General features: G+C 40.2%; 1 protein-coding gene across 2 annotated transcripts in view; it reads left to right on the top strand.

The window, feature by feature from the left end:
• The window catches only part of UNC13C (unc-13 homolog C), a 408,349-nt gene that overhangs the window by 77,015 nt on the left and 312,307 nt on the right, over nucleotides 1-19,027 (top strand). For both annotated transcript variants that reach the window (XM_044979553.1, XM_044979552.1), the window contains 2 exons: nucleotides 11,291-11,369; nucleotides 14,438-14,443. In XM_044979553.1, coding sequence (XP_044835488.1) covers nucleotides 11,291-11,369; nucleotides 14,438-14,443 — 85 coding nt within the window. The remainder of the gene's footprint in view (nucleotides 1-11,290; nucleotides 11,370-14,437; nucleotides 14,444-19,027) is intronic.

Consider the following 19,027-nt stretch of genomic DNA (forward strand, 5'->3'; position numbering starts at 1 on the left):
GAATTACATCAGAAATGTTTAATAGAACTCACTAGAGACCTTAGAAATATTGGATCTTTGTGACACAATACACATACTTTTTACAATAGAAACAAATGTAGAGAAATACAGGAATAGCCAGATCTTAAAACCTAGGTACATCACAAGTCTGGTCAAAATAATGATTCTTCTTATTTGAAAATATATAAATATCATCATGTTTCTGAATGACTCATGTTAACTGTTGCAAGTGTGAGAGTAAAGTTTGTATTATTTTATTATTTGTGTGTGTTCCCATGGGCTTAGAGGCCCCTATCAGATATTGTACTAGTCATCTAAAGACGTGGAGAAATTGTCCCTGCCTTAAGGAGTGTACAGTCTTGATTTATGACAATATGCAGCAAGATAGGTGAAGCAGAAAAGATGGAAATGGGGGTGAGGAGGGCAGGTAGGAGCAGGTAACATGAAACTATCAAGATTTGCCAAGTCCAGACGTTCAGTATGAGAATATAATGTGACAGCGTTTCCTGGGCTGATATTGCAATGTTTAGAAGTCTTATACAATCCGTTTCATTTCTGTATTGTGAAATTTAGTAGAATGTATTGTCAAGTAGCATTTTATCATCTGAGAGAGCAAGAGGTGTAAAGATGACCAGTTTCCAAAAGAATTGTAACATTGCTCCCTCTTATTTTCAGATAATTTTTTTCCCTGCATGACTTTCAGGGGTATGCTTTATCCTATGTCCAAGTGACTTTTGACGTTTCCTTAATATCTCAGTGTTAAATTGTTTTGTCTATTTTTGCTAATGGCAAGATCTTTCATCTCTTGTCTCATTTTTCTCTGATGGATAAGGATCATGTTGCAAGCATCCTTAAAAATGATTGTCATTTAGATTATCTCTTGGATAACTTTACTTCTGTTAGTATAGGGAAGTTCAGGTAATGCCACAAATATTAAGGTAAACTTGTCTATTTAGCTAAAGCAAATGATCAAAAGTTTATGGGTAACCACCATAGATTACTTTTAGTCCATTTACAATTATGTGTTTAGGCTTGCTTTTACCTGAGTCAGGTGTTAATGTTTTATTTTAACTGGTGGGATGCACTCTGATACATTCCTGTACTTTACAGGTGCCATGGAAGTGTCAGAAGCCATGCAAGTGGGATAGATGGGGAAAGAGGTGATAGCCATCTTGCCGGGAGGCATGGCCGGTGGTTGTGTTCAGAGCCAAGGGTTTACAAAGAGGAAAAACAACAAAATTATAAACATAATTATAGGAAGAACAAACCAAGTTGGGCAACTTCCAATTCACCCAAACTGTAATGTGAGAAATAAATTTGACAATACAAATAACAGTTACCCAAATGACAAGAGAGCAGTAAACACTTTCTGGTTTTAATAATCTTGCATATGCAAATCATTGTATGTAGTCCTGGCCTGGCCTATTTAGATACCAAGAAGATCTCCCTAAAAGGGCCCTAGTGCTTACTGTTGTTGCTACCTAGGCCCAACTGAGCTGAAAATACCCTCCACCACTGGCTGACCTATTCAGAGAAAGCGTGGCCTGCCACAGACACTGGAAAAGACAAGAGCAGAGCTAAACACAGCCACAATTTGAGACTCCATATATGAGGCTGCTGGTGTTCTTATTTCCATTCTTGACTTCCAAGATTTTTCCTCCTGGCTGCATTAAATCTCCTCAGACGCGTCATGGTTTTACAGGGGGAAAGACAGCTTGGTGTTGTGGTGACTTTTTCTCTACGGTCACTGGGACTCTGTGAGAAATGCCTCTCTCTCCTCTTGATCACAGCTTTGTTTTATTCCCTTTAAATATCTTGGGGGCATGCAGGCTCCTTTCGGCTTGCTGACATTCAGTTGGCTAGGGAAGAACAAGTCCTTGCATTGTGGTGCTTTGGGATTCCCCATTCATACTCCATGCAATCTCTGGTATTTGAGAAAAGGGATAATGTGATGTAGCTAAACAAGTATTGCTGGAGAGGAGATGGCAAGATATCTCTCACAATCACAACTTGCATTTGTGGCTGCAAAACCTAGTAGGCCATCAGGTTTCCATGGGCCAACAGCTGTGTGGGTAATCACAATTCGATCAAGCTTACAGCTGTTAAAGGCAGTGTTTACCCACTGTTGTTTGTTTGTATTATTTGTTGTGGGCCAGCAGGTAGGGGATCTTGGGGGACAATTACCACACGGGTTGGGGTGCAAAATAAACTTTATTAAGAAAATACAAAAACAGGGAAAATTCAATAGTGAGGGGTGTGGGGTTTGTTAAGGTAGACAATTGGGGAGGGGTTTCTTTTGGTGAACAGTATAGGGGGTTTCAATAGTGGGGTACAATACAGTTGGTAAACAATTAACACTGAGGTATAAATGTAACAGGTAGCTAACAATTTCTATGTAGAAAGGTGAGTCACAGCAGCATATAACCAACTAACAGTTATGGATAAAAATGTGTTAAATAACAAACAATTTTAGGTAAAAATGTGTCACAGTGGTGTAAATATAGAATGTGAGGTGCATCAGAGAGGGAAAAGTAACCAATGGGGTTTTATGCTAGATTGGGATGGAGGAAGAGGAGCACGTGGTGGAGCAGAGGGAGATTTAAACTTAGAGAGACACAGAGAACAGACAGACTGTAAGGAGTCAGATAGACACAAAGAAGCTGGGGGGGGAGGGAGAGTTGCAGTGGAAAGACAGACTTAACCACAATTATACAAAACACAGCAAAATCTTATCTATGATCTAACTTAACCAAGACTACACAAATTAGCAAGTAACAAAACACAATGCAACAATTCTTTAAACCTAACTTACAGAGTATAATGCTAAACTTAACTTAACCTAATACTTATACTAGGGGTGGTTGTTCAAGGGAGTGGCTGCAGCAGTGGAACAAAGCAGGTAAGCTGCCCAGGATAGAATTCAGGGAGGCACAGGCTTATTTCTAGCAGCAAAGGAGCTGCAAAACCAGAAACAGATTACAGATGCAGACCAAGGAGTTAACTTGGGTCTGTCCGTTGCGGAAAGAAAAAGCCAGCAGCTAAAACAGGGAGGGTCTGCAAGAGAGAGTTCTTACCAATCCCCAGGACAACAGCAGAGGCAGGAACAGCAGCAGCATCAGAGGACACAGAGAGGACTCAATTCGTTCACAATAATCAGGAGATCTCCAGGCAAAATTCGTTGTTCGTGGGAGGGGAGTTTAAAAACGGGGGTACGCTCAAAAACAAACGAGAGCGGGGGGAGGGCCCTCTCAAAGACCCCTAGCTGATCAGACCAGGTGGCAATGCAGGACCTTCTCCGAGGTCTGCTTACAAAATGTCTGGTTATATAGGCAGACTTAGGCAGTTTCCCGCCAGTAACTTTGATTGGTTCCCCTTCTTACAGGGGAGGAGAGAAGACTTCAGGTGAGCACAGACATGTCCGGGCAAGTCCTAAATCACAGGCATGACTTACATGCTCAGCTATGTGGCCATATAAGGTCTTGCATTCTTGGGCAGTGCCTCCTACACCGAGCCCAGGTCTGAACAAAAGGAGGCAGTCGCCCACTTCCACCTGAGCAGAGCAATGGCTCCGGTTAGTCTGCAAAGGCCATTCCACTGGGCAGGGCCAGGCTATGACTCTTGCTAGCCCCATGGCCCGGGGGGGGGCGGCCACACAGAGAGGAAAACAGAAAGGAATGCAGCAGGGTGGCATTTGTAACAGACACAGGACACCATTATGCTAGGTGTTGTACACAACAAAAGACGGTTCCTGGCCTCTGAAGAGCTTACACTGTAAATAGACCTGACTGATACTGGGTGGGGGAAAGGGTATAACACACAAGTACAGTAACGTGTGTGATGGCAGCAATGTCATGTTAGTTCCAGAATTGGTTTATATATAAGGGGGGAGTTAGGAGGGGATAAGCTATAGCAATGGGAGAAAAAGGGCAGTTGAGGGCGATGGGGAGAAAGGGGAAGAGGAGGTACATTGAGATGAAGAGACTGTATGGGAGGGGGAGATTTGGAGCAAATAGCCTATCAGCACAGGGCATAGAAAATCCAGTCAAAGTGTAGACAGTTCTCCAAATGACCAAAGTTTCCTGCTTTGGCGGCTTCAGCCCCTACCAATGGAGTCTCTGGCTGACTCCTCTTTACAGCTTGTTCTGTACTTGAACAACTGGGAAACTGGACATTCACATTAATACACCAGAGAGAGAGATTAAACCGTGTATCTGAAGCTCATTTCTTGCCCCTGGAATTGGTAATTGTAACCATGATTTACCTTGGAAGATAATCAGAAAAGTAAGGGCAAAACTATTTCCTCCTAATTCAACTATCAGCAACATAGGTACCCTGAAGTCATGTTTGGTTACTTTAATGCAAAAACAAGTACTTTGGTATTGTGTTATTAGAGCACAACCAGAACAGCTGTAGGACAGTGTGCTAGATTCTGTTCTGGTTCATGAATCAACAAAATCATTGAGCTAAGTTTTCATTCTAGACTCTTTATTATTGTTGATGGATTTTGAAGTTCCATATTGAATTTGAAGTTACAGGAGATAGAAAATTATCTTGATATGGAAAGTAGGCATGTTTAATCTGGAAGCTAGAGAGGGAGGATAACTAGGGAATGCCCCTCCAAAAATCCTATTTGGTTACTTTGAATATACTTGCAGTTGAGTTTGATCAGTATGTATTAAAAGAGAAATGTCAAACTGTTTCTAAACCCCCAACACTACATTTAAGCATTTGCAGAATATTGGTTTGGCAATGAGCTAAGGTGATCACACCATAAGCTAACACTTGTCTTTTAGCTAAACAATTCTAATTTATTTTCTGAATGCGTAAATATTCTGGATGATTTCTCCAAGTTTCCACTTCAGTAACTGGTACCTTACAGGAAGAAGCAGGTCACATCCCTTAAAACACTAATTAACCTGAGATATCATCTAGGATGTGAAATGATTATATAATCAGAGCATTTGCCACACATCCATTGTGTATTGCTGATTAATAATGTATGAGTTATGGAAACTTCCTGCAAGACCTTCTCCATTGAACTAAATAATAAGCCTCAGAGCTTAAAGGCAGCACACAGGAGGAAAGCCTGCCAGCATTCTTGGCTCACGAAACTCCCGGAGTTCACAAATCTTTATTAAGCTTTCTCCTGAGAAAACTGCATTTTGAAAAGCTTGAATGATACCTTTCACTTTATTCTGTGCGCTCACCTATGGTTCAATCCTGCAAGGTATCAGGGGCCTCTTGTGAGTTGCTGAGTGACATTAAACACTGAAGGTTTGGGGCGGAACTCCAGCCCCTGCAAAATCAGACCACTGAATCCTACAGATTTGGTTTGTGTACAGTTCTAAATAAGAAAATCGTAAAAGAAACAGCCTGAATTCTCCTTCATTTCAGAACTATGTTATGAACCAAATCACATCACGTATACTTTCATGGTTTGTTCTCTTCCTTGCAAGAAAGGAGTGAAGTTTAATTGTCAAAGAGGATTTCCCTGATGAATATCAGTGCTAGAGGAGACCTAAAGTGTCTTATGCCTGAAAATCAGATTCACTCTCCGGGTATCTTGAAAGCCTTGTCTATTTTGTCTTGCCTTTCAATTTCAAGTGAAGGGGAAGCATCAGCTTTTTAAAAAAAAATAATGGGGGGAAAAAGGAAGTAGAAAAGGAAAGAAACTATTAATAATCAGAGCTTCTAAGAAGCATCGATATCCATAAATTATGAGGGGTTTGCATTAGACTTTCATCATGTCACTTTTTAGAGCCATATGAAAGAGTTGAAGAAGAAAATAAAACTTGCAGTGAGATATCTTTAAGGGGCCTTTCCCTAGAAAACAAAAATTTACAGATTGGAATATTAAAATAGTTAGAGCTGGATGAGCTACCGGTTAGGATCTGATCCCAAACCTGTTGAAGTCTTCGAGAAGATTCTTATTGATTTCATTATGCTTTGGATAAGACACTTAGATTTTTAGGGCCAGATACTAATCTCATTTATACCAGTGCAAATCCAAATTGTGGTCTCTGAAGTAAATGAAATTATTCAGATTTACAGGGGTGAAATGATTTTATAGCCTGGCCCTTAGCCTGTTACCTAAGAGCTGAATGTCTGTTACCTTGTAAAGAATGATGCTCAAAGTATCTTTATGTACTACTACTAGGTGGGAGGGGAGATTATCTTTTTTCTCTATGGGATGTTTCTCTGTGTCAACAGATCCAACTGTACAACAACCATCTGACTTTTGAGCTTTATTATCTGACAGCTTTGGTGAGCTCTCCATAGAATTCCCATGTAGGAATGGCTTCTTAAGACGATTTCAGCATCCTCCAAAGAATAAAGAATTAGCACCAATTTTGACAGTTGCCTTGTGCACCAGGGGAAGGGGGAATAAATGGGATCTAGTTTAGCTCCCCTGGTCCCTTCCCCATGCAGCCTGGATTTTAGTGTGTGTGTGACCCTAGCTGCTTTAGTCCCTCTCAGAAGTTCTTGACTCTGTGACTGCTTGGTGGAGTTGGAAGAGTGACTGGAGTTGGGGAAGGTGTGGAGAAAAGGGATTAGGTAATGGAAAGGTCTCAGCAGAACATTGGAATGTATGCTGAATTACTGAACAATAGGCCTTCAGCTCTCTTGAACCTGGCACATGGAGGGACTCCTCCCTGAGCTCTGGACAGCAGCAGTGTATGTGGAAGTGTCTTCCTGTCCCTGAGCCCTCGAAGCCCGGTGTGGAGCAGACAGCCCTGGGGGAAAGGGATTTATGCAGAGGGAGCTGGCCATCATCCAATGGAGTTGAATGGCTAATTTATATTTTTTTAAAGGTGTGAACAATGGTAGGGAGAGGGGCAACTGGGGATAGTCTGTGTAGAAGAGGAAAGTCCCACATTAATCCATAAACTAATAGACAGTGAGATCATCTTCTCCAGAGGCAGAAGAGGAAAATATTAAGGGAGCATAGAAGCATATGGCTTGATAGGGAGTTTTTAAAGGACAATTTGAAAAGAAATGTGTGTGATTATGATCCATGAAGCCACTCATATGGTAAACCTATGTAAGCCATGTGATCTTATTACTGTTACCCTCATCCTAGCTGAGTTTTACAACTCCAAGCAGAAGAGAGAGAAGTAGTTGTGTACATGCATTCTTATAGTTGTACAGAAGCTATCCAGCTGATGCTGAGGGAAGATGCACAGTTACAGAAGAACAGAGAGCTCAAATGATGGTCATGTGCTGAAGGATGAAGAGTTAATAAAGTAGTCTCCATGCTTGCAGAAATGAAGCATTGGTCCTGTTCTTGTCAACACTGTATATACATATCTGTGTATAACATTAACATTATTAATCCAGTCAGTGCACTGGGGATAGTTGTTATATAGCTAAAGTTCATGAGTATGGCCGACTGGTATATTTCATGTAACACAATAGTCTGTCTAAACATGTAAGCGTCCTTACTGTGCACCAGGCAAGATTTCAATGGGTTAAATCATTTGTCAAAGGTTAAATAGGATGCATTTCTCCCATTCATCCAAAAGTCCAGCTGAACTTATTTTTTCCCCTTGAAGTCTTTAAACCATGATTTGAGGACTTTAATAGCTCAGACGTGGGTTAGGCATTTATTACAGGAGTGGATGGGTAAGATTCTGTGGCATGCGTTGTGCAGGAGGTCAGACTAGATGATTATAATGGTCCCTTAAAATCTATGAGTCTAAAATACTTAGCACAATATTTAGTAAAATGTTCACTAGAAGAAGCTGAAGAAGCTCTTTCTCATAATAGGATACATGGTTTCAGAAGCAGTGGGGCTTGTGCTGGCAGGGCATGCAAATCTTGAGTATTCCATATCCATATCTATAACCAGAAATTCATTGTACATTAATAAAACTAAGCACACAAAAATAAATCCACCCATGGCCAGAGCAGTACTTCCCTGTTAGGGAATCATATTATTTGATTTTTAGTATTACCTAGGCATTGCATGATGTGTTCTGTGTTGTAGGAGTGCAGTATACTAATCTGGCATATTTTGAGACCAGTTAAAAGGAAAGAAGTTTGAATAGTACTTGGGTGAATGATTAGTCTAAAGGCATAAATGTCTGTTACCATTCTTAGATCTTTTATTCAAGTTCAGGTGAAAAATTAGACTTTACCAGGAAAGGTCCGTTCCCATCCCCCAGACTTGAGCAACTTACATGTTCCTTTCTTAACAAAAATTATTGGTGTCCAAGTCCATTCACCTTGATGAGGTTTCAGAACAAAGCAATCCTGTTACACAAGATTATAGACCTACTTTATTTTAAGTTTCCAATAATTTCAAATTAATTTGCTATTTTTAGCAAATTAGGACTATAGGACTAGGACTATAACAATGTTTAAAAGGGGACTGGATAAATTCATGGTGGCTAAGTCCATAAATGGCTATTAGCCAGAATGGGTAAGAATGGTGTCCCTAGCCTCTGTTCGTCAGAGGATGGAGATGGATGGCAGGAGAGAGATCACTTGATCATTGCCTGTTAGATTCACTCCCTCTGGGGCACCTGGCATTGGCCACTGTCGGTAGACAGATACTGGGCTAGATGGACCTTTGGTCTGACCCGGTACGGCCTTTCTTATGTTCTTATGTTCTTATGTAGAAACAACACAGAATTAATTTGTCATTCTGGGCACCTGCCCATTCTCTTGAGCTACACTTCATTTCAGCATGGGTTACAAATCCACCCTGTTTTACAGAGGCTTGATTGTGGCTTTGTTGGGTGAGAATGCCACACACTCAGTCCTGGTTTATTAATTTCTAACCTTTTTTTTTTTAACGAAAAGCTTGCCTTGTGATTACAATTACTATTAAAGTAAGAAATGAAAGACATACCGAAAAAGATAGTGACTTCTCCTGGCACATAGGCAGGTCATGATTGATTTCTCCTATGGTAGTTCGATTGCCCCTTACAATTTACCACATTTTATACACATCCAAATTACATTTTCATTAATTCTCTTCCAATCACCGTTAAGTATTATGAGTATTACATATCTTGAGCAATTCTCCATATAGATGCATAAACTTCAATTGGAGTAACTTTTGCTGTCCTCACTATTTTCATGTTGTTATTTCTCTTTTCTACTTGCTTTGTTGCCACTGATCATGCACTAATGAAGAATGCTTAACCAGGCCACTTTTATCCTTTGCTTTGCCTAGGATCTTTTGCCGACTTTCCTGTTTTTCTCTAATTGCCCTTTGGCAGCTCATTTTTGTGTGTCTGTTATCCTTCAATCTAAGCACGTCCTGTGGTCAAAACATCCCCTTTGTCTTATGCAACGGCAGCTGTAAGCAAATATATTCAATAATCGGGTCACTAAAAGAGACAAAATTCATGTCTGGCTTTGGCCTAGTTTGCCTGACAAGTCAGCACAAACATCTTTCTATCCAAATTTATACCTCAGACATGACTCTCATAACAATTCTCAATAGCTTCTACTTGCGTTAGTGAAGGAAATCCAGAGTGAGCACAAATACCTGGTTAGACCAACATAGAAAAAAGCCACCTGAGGTTCCAGAAGAAGTAGAAGATCCAATGGCACCTGAAAAATGACAAAATTATTGAACAAATATTTGAAAAACCCTCTCAATGACAGATGAAATCGACCTAACTTTACCATCAATGCCTGTCCCTCACTCCTTCTTAGCCATGTTAAGTTTAATCTAATTTGTGCTCATCCAAGTCCCAATATCAGGCACACTCCAGGAAGGCAAAGACACTGCACTCTGAGTCTGATTCATATGAGACTCAGAAATGAATGACATTCACATACTGCTGTGTTTGTTCCAGAAGCCTGTTGAATTGGAGGGTGATAGAATGGGAATCCTTGAGACCCATACCAGGCAGTCTGCATTCATCATGTCAAGATAAACTAATGATCAATGGCATTAGGGGGTGAAATCCTGATCCTATTGAAATCAATGGAAGTTCTCCCACTGACTTTAGTGGCGCTTCATTTTCACCCAAGAATTTTTGACATATCAAAATAAAATTGGGTCTGTCAGTCCTGCGAGTGGACTATAAAATTGGTCCTTCACCCTGCGAAGAACAAAGGTGGCTTTTCCCTCTCTCTCTGTCTGTCTCTCAGGTTTGAGGCAGTGCCAAGCAGGTGGAAACTGGGACCAAAGGAGTATTTTGGGGAAGCGCTAGGCCTCTAGGCAAAATATATTTGCCCAACTCCTCTGGGTATCTCAAGTCATTTCCTTCCATGGGACAAACCCTGCCAACCCTCCCTACAGTAGAACAACCTCAAGGAAAATGTACCCTTCTGCTGATCTTTGTATTGCTTTTACCTACTTGGGCAGGATATGACTCAGTTTGTATTATTTATGTGTACTACACACACACCAGTTTTGTACTGTGTGCATGAAGTGGCCTTGGGCTTGTCCTGTAAGGTTTTTAAGGTACATTCTGATATACATGTGTGTGTGGTTTAAATGTTTGTGTGAATAGAGAAATCAAACTGAGCATAAGAAAACACTCCAAATACTAATGATACAGCCAATAAATCAACATTAAAAAGTTACAGTTGGAATTATTTACTGCATTAGATATTGTGTTTTCTGCAGTCCCATGCTAACACATCAAAAGATTTTATTGCATATACTCAGAATTCTTTATATAGTTGTACTGTATGAATGACAACAGCCTGTATTTAAATATCATTTGGTATGTAGGCTTTCTAAGCCCCACATATTTACAAATATAATTGATTAAGCCTTACCACACTCTGTGTTGTGGTGATCTATTATGAGACCTGCCATACAACTGGGTAAACTGGGGCAGAGAAGTTAATTGGTTTGCTTAATGTATCCAGCTTCTCAAAGGGAGAGCTAGGAAGAGATCAAGCCCATGCCTCTGATCACTAGAACTTTATTTTTCATAATTTTGAAAAATTACTGCTTCTGTCAGCCATTAGAATGTTAATTTTGCTTTTAACTATGTGTAACCCACACACCTCCTGGGTGTGGTGTTCTGTTCCATCTAGTGGCACTGAGACCACTTAGAGAGAGAGATAAAATGAGTCTGCTCTACAGCCTTAGCTAGCAAGCCATTGGCTTTTAGCTCATGTCGTAGAGGCTCATGCACTGAACTCTAGAGGTCCCAGGTTCAATCCCGCCCACCGGCAACTGGGGTCTGTTGGTGTTATATATATACAAATTAGTCATATTGTAGCAGGGAATATGGTAAATCAACAATTTCCTCCTTAAAGATGCAAACTCCTAAACTCAAACCTTTTTTCCCTCTTCCTTTTATGTTCTCTTAAGGCCTGGCCGTGGACTGTATGGAATTGACAGCATGCCAGACCTGCGTAGAAAGAAAAGTTTTCCCATCGTTCGAGATGTGGTGAGTAACCTTTGATACCAAGAAACTATTGATTCATTTGAAAATTATCTCTAGCTCTTTCATGCGTTTGTGTGGAAAACTGTTGTATGGAAAACTGTGTCTAGGAAGATGGATCTAGACGAAAGTAAGACGTGGTAATTATGCGCTACTAAATATGATTATATTTCACTTAATATCTACATTTGATTTCAGCTCAAATTATTAATAGAATCAATAATACCTGAATGTGTGTCTGTGTGTACCATACGGGTAATAAACTATTCAACATAATGCCAAATTAGCTAATGAGCACAGCTGTTTCTCAGTGCTTGGGATACTGATTTGTTTGACTTACTGTGCAATTGAAAGAGGAAAAACAGATTTTAAAACCCTAAATTTAACATGATTTAAAGATTTATCTGTTGTTTTGTTATAACATGTTGGGATCTGTTACCTTAGCAACCCTTGTAGGGCATAGTAATCTAGGCAAAAAATCATTCCAGCAAGGGGGAAGGAATTTAAATTCTGTGACCTCTGATTTATGCTGAGTTTCAGTCTAGTTGAGGTTAACTAGAAATCTTTCAGCTCTGAACAATAGTAATTGCTATTCCAGTTTCCTTGAAGAGCCTCATGAACAATTACTCAAGTTGCATAAACGAGTGGCATCTGCTGAAATAAATGGGTTTAACAGTAGTTATTAAAAGGTTAACCTTAACCAAGTTACCCCATTGTATTACTTCAGATACCACAGTTATTTTCTATACTGGGAAATTACTGCACTATCTCAGATGTCACAAGGATGGTTTCTTTTAAAGCAGAATTACTTTACCTTTTAATGAAGAATAATGATAATGACATATTGTGGACAATCCACTGTTGATTAAAATATATAGCCAATTGATTGACTACACTTATGGTTCATTATTAAAAACATTTAAGAGACCAAATAACCAAGCTTAGCCAAATTTATTGCATAAAAACAAAGCAGTACAATACAAAAAGGAGACATACGTACCCTCCTTTTGGGAAGCATAAGTGAGCAAAAGTGTTAACATAATTGCCCACATGCTGGATATAATAGAACATTAATGTGGTGCACCCCATGCCTAACATAGGTATTGGCTAGCACCACAAACCATGAATTATTTACTAAAGAAATTTATGAAACATTTCAGTAAATTAAAAATTTGATTTATTGAAATCAGGAAAATTTAATGTACAGTATTGAAATTCACGTGAGAGAAAGCGAAATTTTTCAGATCCACAATAAAGTGAGAATTATTTGCTCCTTTCTGCCAAATTAAAAAAATCTCAGGACTCTTGATTTGTAAATTACTGTTTATTATAATGCTGGTGACTTCATTAATACTAATTGAAGAAACTGTGGACCCAATTTTGTAGTCTGGAGAATGAGTCTCTAGAGCAGGGATGGGCAAACTTTTTGGGGCGAGGGCCACATCTGGGTGAGGAAATTGTATGCAGGGCCGGGGCAGGGGGGGTGGAGTGCGGGATGTGGAGGAAGGGGCTCAGGACAAGGGATTGGGGCAGAGAAGGGGTGCAGAGTGTAAGAGGGGGCTCAGGGAAGGGGGTTGGGGTACAGGAGGGGTGCGGAGTGCAGGATGGGGCTCAGGGCAGGGAGTTGGGGTGCACGGGGTGCAGGGTGCAGCAGGGAGCTCAGGGCAGGTGGTTGGAATGCACAGGAGTGCAGAAAGGGGCTCAGGGCAGGAAGTTGGGTGCAGGAGGGGTGCGAGGTACAGGCAGAGGGCTTAAGGCAGGAAGTTGGGGGGCGGGGGGCAGGAGGGGTTTGAGCTCCAGCCCGGTGCCGCTTACCTAAAGTGGCTCCGGGGTGGCAGTGGCGCACACCAGGGCCAGGGCAGGCTCCCTGCATGCCTGCCCTGTCCCCACGCCACTCCAGGAAGTGCTGCGGCCCCTGGGTGGGGGGGGCAGAGGGCTCTGCGTGCGCACATGGAGCCTTTTGCCTCCCGGCCCGGGGGCTGCTTCTGAGAGCAGCGCCAGGCCCGCAGCACCACCAGGGGTAATCCTGTGGGCCAGATCCAAAGCCCTGAAGGGCCGGATCCGGCCCGCGGGCCATAGTTTGCCCATCCCTGCTCTAGAGAATAGAAAGTAATGGCCAAAATTTTCAAATCTGGGTACCAGAAGTCCATATTTAGCATTTAAATGTATGTGGCCTGCTTTTCAGAAGTGCTCAGTACCCATAAATCTCACCGAAATCAAGGAGAGCTGCAGATGCTCAGCAACTTTGAAGATTATTTCAACTTGGGTACCTAAATATGGACTATAATTGCCTAGGTTTAAAAATTCCAGCCATTACTTCTTTCTTTAACTAACCAGGTATGAAAATATTGCCCTAAAAGAATAAATATATAGCAAAAATGTCAAGTTTGATAGATGACATTGCCAGTGAGGTACAGAGGCTCTGAAAAGGCACTGAGTACATTCTGTGAGATCCTGACCACTGTCAAAACCACTGAAGTCTTTGTAAGTTGAGAGAGGGCTTAGCATCCTGTCTGAGAAACCCAGTACCCTGGAGAATCAGCCTCAGAATGAACATGCTATTTGAAAATACAGAGACTGTTGAAAATAACTAAGTTCTACAAAAACATGGTGCTTCTACTATATCATCAAAAACCTGATTCATCTTTTTTTAATTGAATATTAGATGGTAGCTGCAGAGCTCTTTAAAAAATGTTCCCAGTGAAAGTTATTACTGCCAGTTCAGAAATGACTGTATCTCTTAGTAATGTGGTGGTTAAACTAATACCTGTCTTTTTTAGTACTGTTGTAAATAACTGTATGCATAAATGTCACTTATGTGCCCACAAACAGGAAAAAATGAATTATGAAATATCAGATGAGGAATGAAAGAATGCCATTAAGTATTTTTACGTGTGTCAATATGATTATCTGTGAATCCTTCAGAAATGTGGAAATAACTAGAAATGCTTGCTGCTCAGCTGCTTTGACGCTGATCAATGTACATATCATTGTTTGACAGCTTTCATGTAGTAAATCTCCCTAATTATTAATACTCTCTCTAATTTCTTCCATATCACCGCTGGATTTGTCAGGCTATGGTAAGTGCTTTTATACCAGTGAATGTTCTGAAATGTCATAGTCTTAAGGATTTCACAATTGCCATATTTCATGCTGACCTTTCATTGCAAATTAGAAATGCTGCTTTATGAGCAAGATGTTAATCCTAAATGAGGATATGGTTTATGAAAGTAGCCATCTGCCGAGTAATAATTTTAAAATTACTAGAAATTAAAATATGTACATATCCTTTTAAAAAAGTTTTTAAATTAAAAAGCTTCCGGTTACAAATGGAAACAAGCAGATAATTTAAGGCCCAATCCTGCCAGGCACAGAGTACCTTCTCATGTGGTGCTTAGGATCCTTAATGGAAGTTGAGTATGTTCAGCACCTTGAAATTGATCTTGATTTAAATTGATTTTGAATTATTTGGACAATCTTGGAAAAAACTTGTTTTTCCAAAATAAATCAGCTTTCTATGCAGTATAGCACAAGCTATGCTCTGTATTTGATATTATGTCATGTGGGAAATCTGTTTTTGTAACTTCTCCTTTGTCCCCCATTGGAAAACACAGTGTTGACTTAGAATGAACAGTAAGTAAGATGCAATAAGAGAATTCTGCCTGAGTAATCAATCTCAAATGGTTTCTTCTACGCCGGGGTTCTCGGGGGGGAGTCACAAGGTTATTACAGGGGGGGGGGGTTTGCGAGCTGTCTGCCTCCACCCAAAACCCGCTTTGTCTCCAGCATTTAAAATGGTAAATATATAAAAAAGTGTTTTTAATTTATAAGAAAGGGTGGTCACACGCAGAGTCTTGCTATGTGAAAGGGGTCACCAGTAAAAAAGTTTGAGAACCACTGTTCTAGGCCACACAACACGTGCCATTATTAAAACCCTGTTTTTAAGTTGCTCATAACTTTAACAACTTTTAACTATTTGGGCTGAAATTATCCATGCTGGGTGTCTGCCTCAGGCTGAATATTTTTGGAAAAATTCAGCCAAATTGGTTCAGTCATTTACAAAAACAAGGCTAGGAAAAAATGTTATTTTGCCCAGGTTACAAAATTCTGGTGACTTTTTCTTTGAGAAGCCTCCATACTTTGAAGCGAGGATTTGAACTTTGGCAAGAGGATGGCTTTTGTGCCAGCAATATGGTTTTTGTAGTCCCCATGAAAACCCACCCCCAAATTTGGTCGAGTTTCTAAGATTTTAAAAAATTGCAGATTGTACATGCTCAGTATAGGCTTGCTAGAGCTTCACAGATAAATGCCCCAAAAATTCTGTTTCAACTGGGCATGCTCCAGCTTGGGGCTGAATAGGACTTTCCTTGCAATTGTAGCTCTGGGTTGCTGTGGTCTGGGCCCTGGACTGGCCCTGGAACCAAGAGCAGGTAGTCTTAATTCTGGCATTTCCTGATATTTGAGTGTTTCACTTTGCAAACTTGATAATGTTCTTTTAACAATGTGTGTGTATAATATTGTATTGCAAATCATTTTGTAGAAATTCAGAAAAATGGAAATGTACTTTACTTTACCAAGAACCTGTATATAAATGTCATTTTATTTCTCTATAAAGTATCACAGTGTAAAAACCAAAATTCTTATCCAGTGGCTTCAATCACTTTTTATATATTTGATCCTTCCTTTGTGGTCACTGAGGTAATATACCGTTTCATTGACATCATTTAACTGGAAAATATAACTAATATAAACTCTTGGAATCTGAGTTCTTTGCTCTCATTTACAGTTAGAAGCTCCTTTACACAGCAGTATAAAGGGGTCTCGGTATAAATGTGACTCAGGACCTGAAACTATAACACACATCTCGCAGGGTTTTCGTTCCCATTTTTACTCTTCAAAACCAAGATGAGCTTTTACAGCTTATGATGGGTTAGACTCACTTTCCATGAATTACTTTGCAGCCCTGTGTTTATTTTGGTCTGTTAGCATGAATCTTTCACACATAGCTTGAATCCCTCTGGTGGGGGAAAAAAGTCCAGATTAGTTGCCAGGTAGCAGTAGATAGAATACTGACTGTATATATATCAACTAGCCCCTAATCACCATAATATCATATTATGCCTCCTAAGTATTTTAAAATAGAGATAACAATAACAGTATCTTACACTCTGTCTCCCTTCTCAGACTGTAGGATTATATCCTCTTATAACCTTTAATGAGGGAAGCCCTTTGACTGGCCAGCAGGGAATGAAAGAAATCCAAAACATATATGTGGTAGGGAGGTGGCCCTCCTGCCCCGTCTTCGATTCTCTGCTTAAACATTGTTTAGGCAAAGGTGAATGAAGCCAGCTGATTGGGTGTTGTTTGCCCTCCCCTCCTCTCGCAATTTAAACTAAATCCAGGCTTTTTTAAATCTCTTACCCGGGCCTCCCGCTCCTTAGTTGTAGATTAGGGGTTGTGTTGCTTATGATACTACAGGTCTGACCAATCACCTCTTTTAGGGATCAGGAAGGAATTTTTCCTGTTGGACCAAATTGGCATGTAATCCGGTGGGGGTTTTGCCTTCCTTGCTGCCTCCTGGAGGCACAGTTGGGTTAGAAATGATAGGATTTGATGTTCCTATAATGCTGTTATGATTACTGACTCGTCATAACTTGTGACCAGTGTCCAGCGCAGGTAAAGGCTAAAAGACCCAGCTCCTAGAGGTAAATGAGACTCAGGATGGTACAGTTGGACCTTGCGGATGGCGGGAAAGAGCTTGTAGTCTTTCAGGACTAAAGTTCCTCCCACCCAATCTTGTGACCCTTCTCATTCCATGCCACCTTATGCAGTGTGTTTCACAACTGAATTGAGTCAGTGGGGTAGAACAGGGAAGAGGGTCTACTCTGAGCGGTTTGGTTCCTCTAACCTGCACTGGAACCAGTGTAGACAATGGAAAACAATGTTGTGCCGCTCCCCAAGGTATAATTAATAAATTTGCAATCTGCCATTTAAACCCATCCCAGGTGTCTTTCAATCATTCATCTGTTTCCACTGGGCAAACAGTTTGATGAGTTTTGATCATGATTCTGTTTGTTGTTCGGGTGCATAAGTTGTTGAATGGATTGTGTGTGCATGAAGAAAGTATTCCAAGAAAGCTAGACACAAGAAATAGTTTTTCATTTAGTTCTGGAAGTGGTTAGTACCTCAGTAATTCTTCTCTCTTGCAGGAGAGTACCATAGTCTAAACCCAGCTGCCATGAAAGTTCTGTTTGCTGCAGTCATGAGCATTCCCTATTAGTTGGCATTGTTCTAAGTTCCAGTGGAATGTAGCTGCTGTGGAGATTATTGTCACCGAAGTGGAAGCAATCTTTCAGGTGGCTAGGGCCAATCCAATGGAGGATTTTGAATATCAGGACAGATACCTTGTATTCATTTGGGGAATCAGCACAGAGAGCACCGGGGTGATGCACTCACAGCAACCTCTGTTACTAAGAAGACAGGGTTTTGTACCAGCTGGAGCATTTTCATAGGTATGGCTTGATTCATAGAAAAGAGACGCAGTAATCATAGGAGAGGTTATAAATGCATGGATCACTGTGGCCAGGTAGGTGGAATCATCTTCCGGCTAGTCCCTGACAGACGTGAGCATTTTTCACCATCAAGGCTATTCAGTAGCAATGAGGAGGTCCAAAAGGCCCCAAGACTGCTGACTGACTTAATAATCTGATGGAAAATGCCATCATAAAAGGAAAATAAAGGAGGCAAGTTTTTCAAAACACTTCCACCTTCCCACCAGCATTACCTCAGTCTTCCTAATTTTACATTTCTCTGTCATCTGTACATGCAGGTGATGATTTCAGTGATCTTTTGAGAAATTTGGGAGTCATTGTTGGTTACATTTGACTTAAAGAAGATTATACTGGGTTTCATACAATTTCATACATATGTGTAAATTTCATACATATATGAATTGAATTTCTTCCTTGTTTCTTGCTATTTGAGTGTCTCCCTTCATATGCTTACTTGGTTAAGCATTGACGTAGCATGAGTATGATACCAGAATGTTGGGTGAAATTTTTTTGATATAAAATGATTAATTCTTGATATTGTGGAAAGGTTCTGATTGCTTAGGGAGCATTCCAGGAGTATTGCTAAATCAGCATAAACCTCAGGACTTGACTGAAACAATAGTCCATTGTCACCTTTTTTCATATAAATTTCTCTCCCACAAAAAAAAATAATAAAAAATTGTAGCAGCAAAACAGCAATGATAGGATAGATATTTCAAGATTTAAGACACTTATCTAAACCCAGTGGGCCAGATCTCAGCTCATGTCTACTGATATAGCGACTTTGACTCCAGTGGAATAACACTAGTGTGCAAAAGCTAAGGTCTGGCTCTGTTTCTATATTACCGTGAGTGTGATTATTTCACTTTCCTAGAGTATTCCTTAATTATGCATAAAATAATTTATGAAAATTTCTTAATATTAGCTTGTTAAATATATAAAGAAAATCATATACTTTTTATATCTGCTTTATTGAAAAAATAAAATTTGAGATCAAGTGGAAAAAACATTGATTGTGATTAAATTAGTTCATTTCATACCCGTGTGTTGCAGAACTTAAGAGTTAGTTGCAAGCACTGGTGGAGGCTTTCATTCCCTTGTTGGACCTACCTT

The sequence above is a fragment of the Mauremys mutica genome, chromosome 11 (genome assembly GCF_020497125.1).
Source record: "Mauremys mutica isolate MM-2020 ecotype Southern chromosome 11, ASM2049712v1, whole genome shotgun sequence".
In the NCBI taxonomy this organism is placed as follows: Eukaryota; Metazoa; Chordata; order Testudines; family Geoemydidae; genus Mauremys; species Mauremys mutica.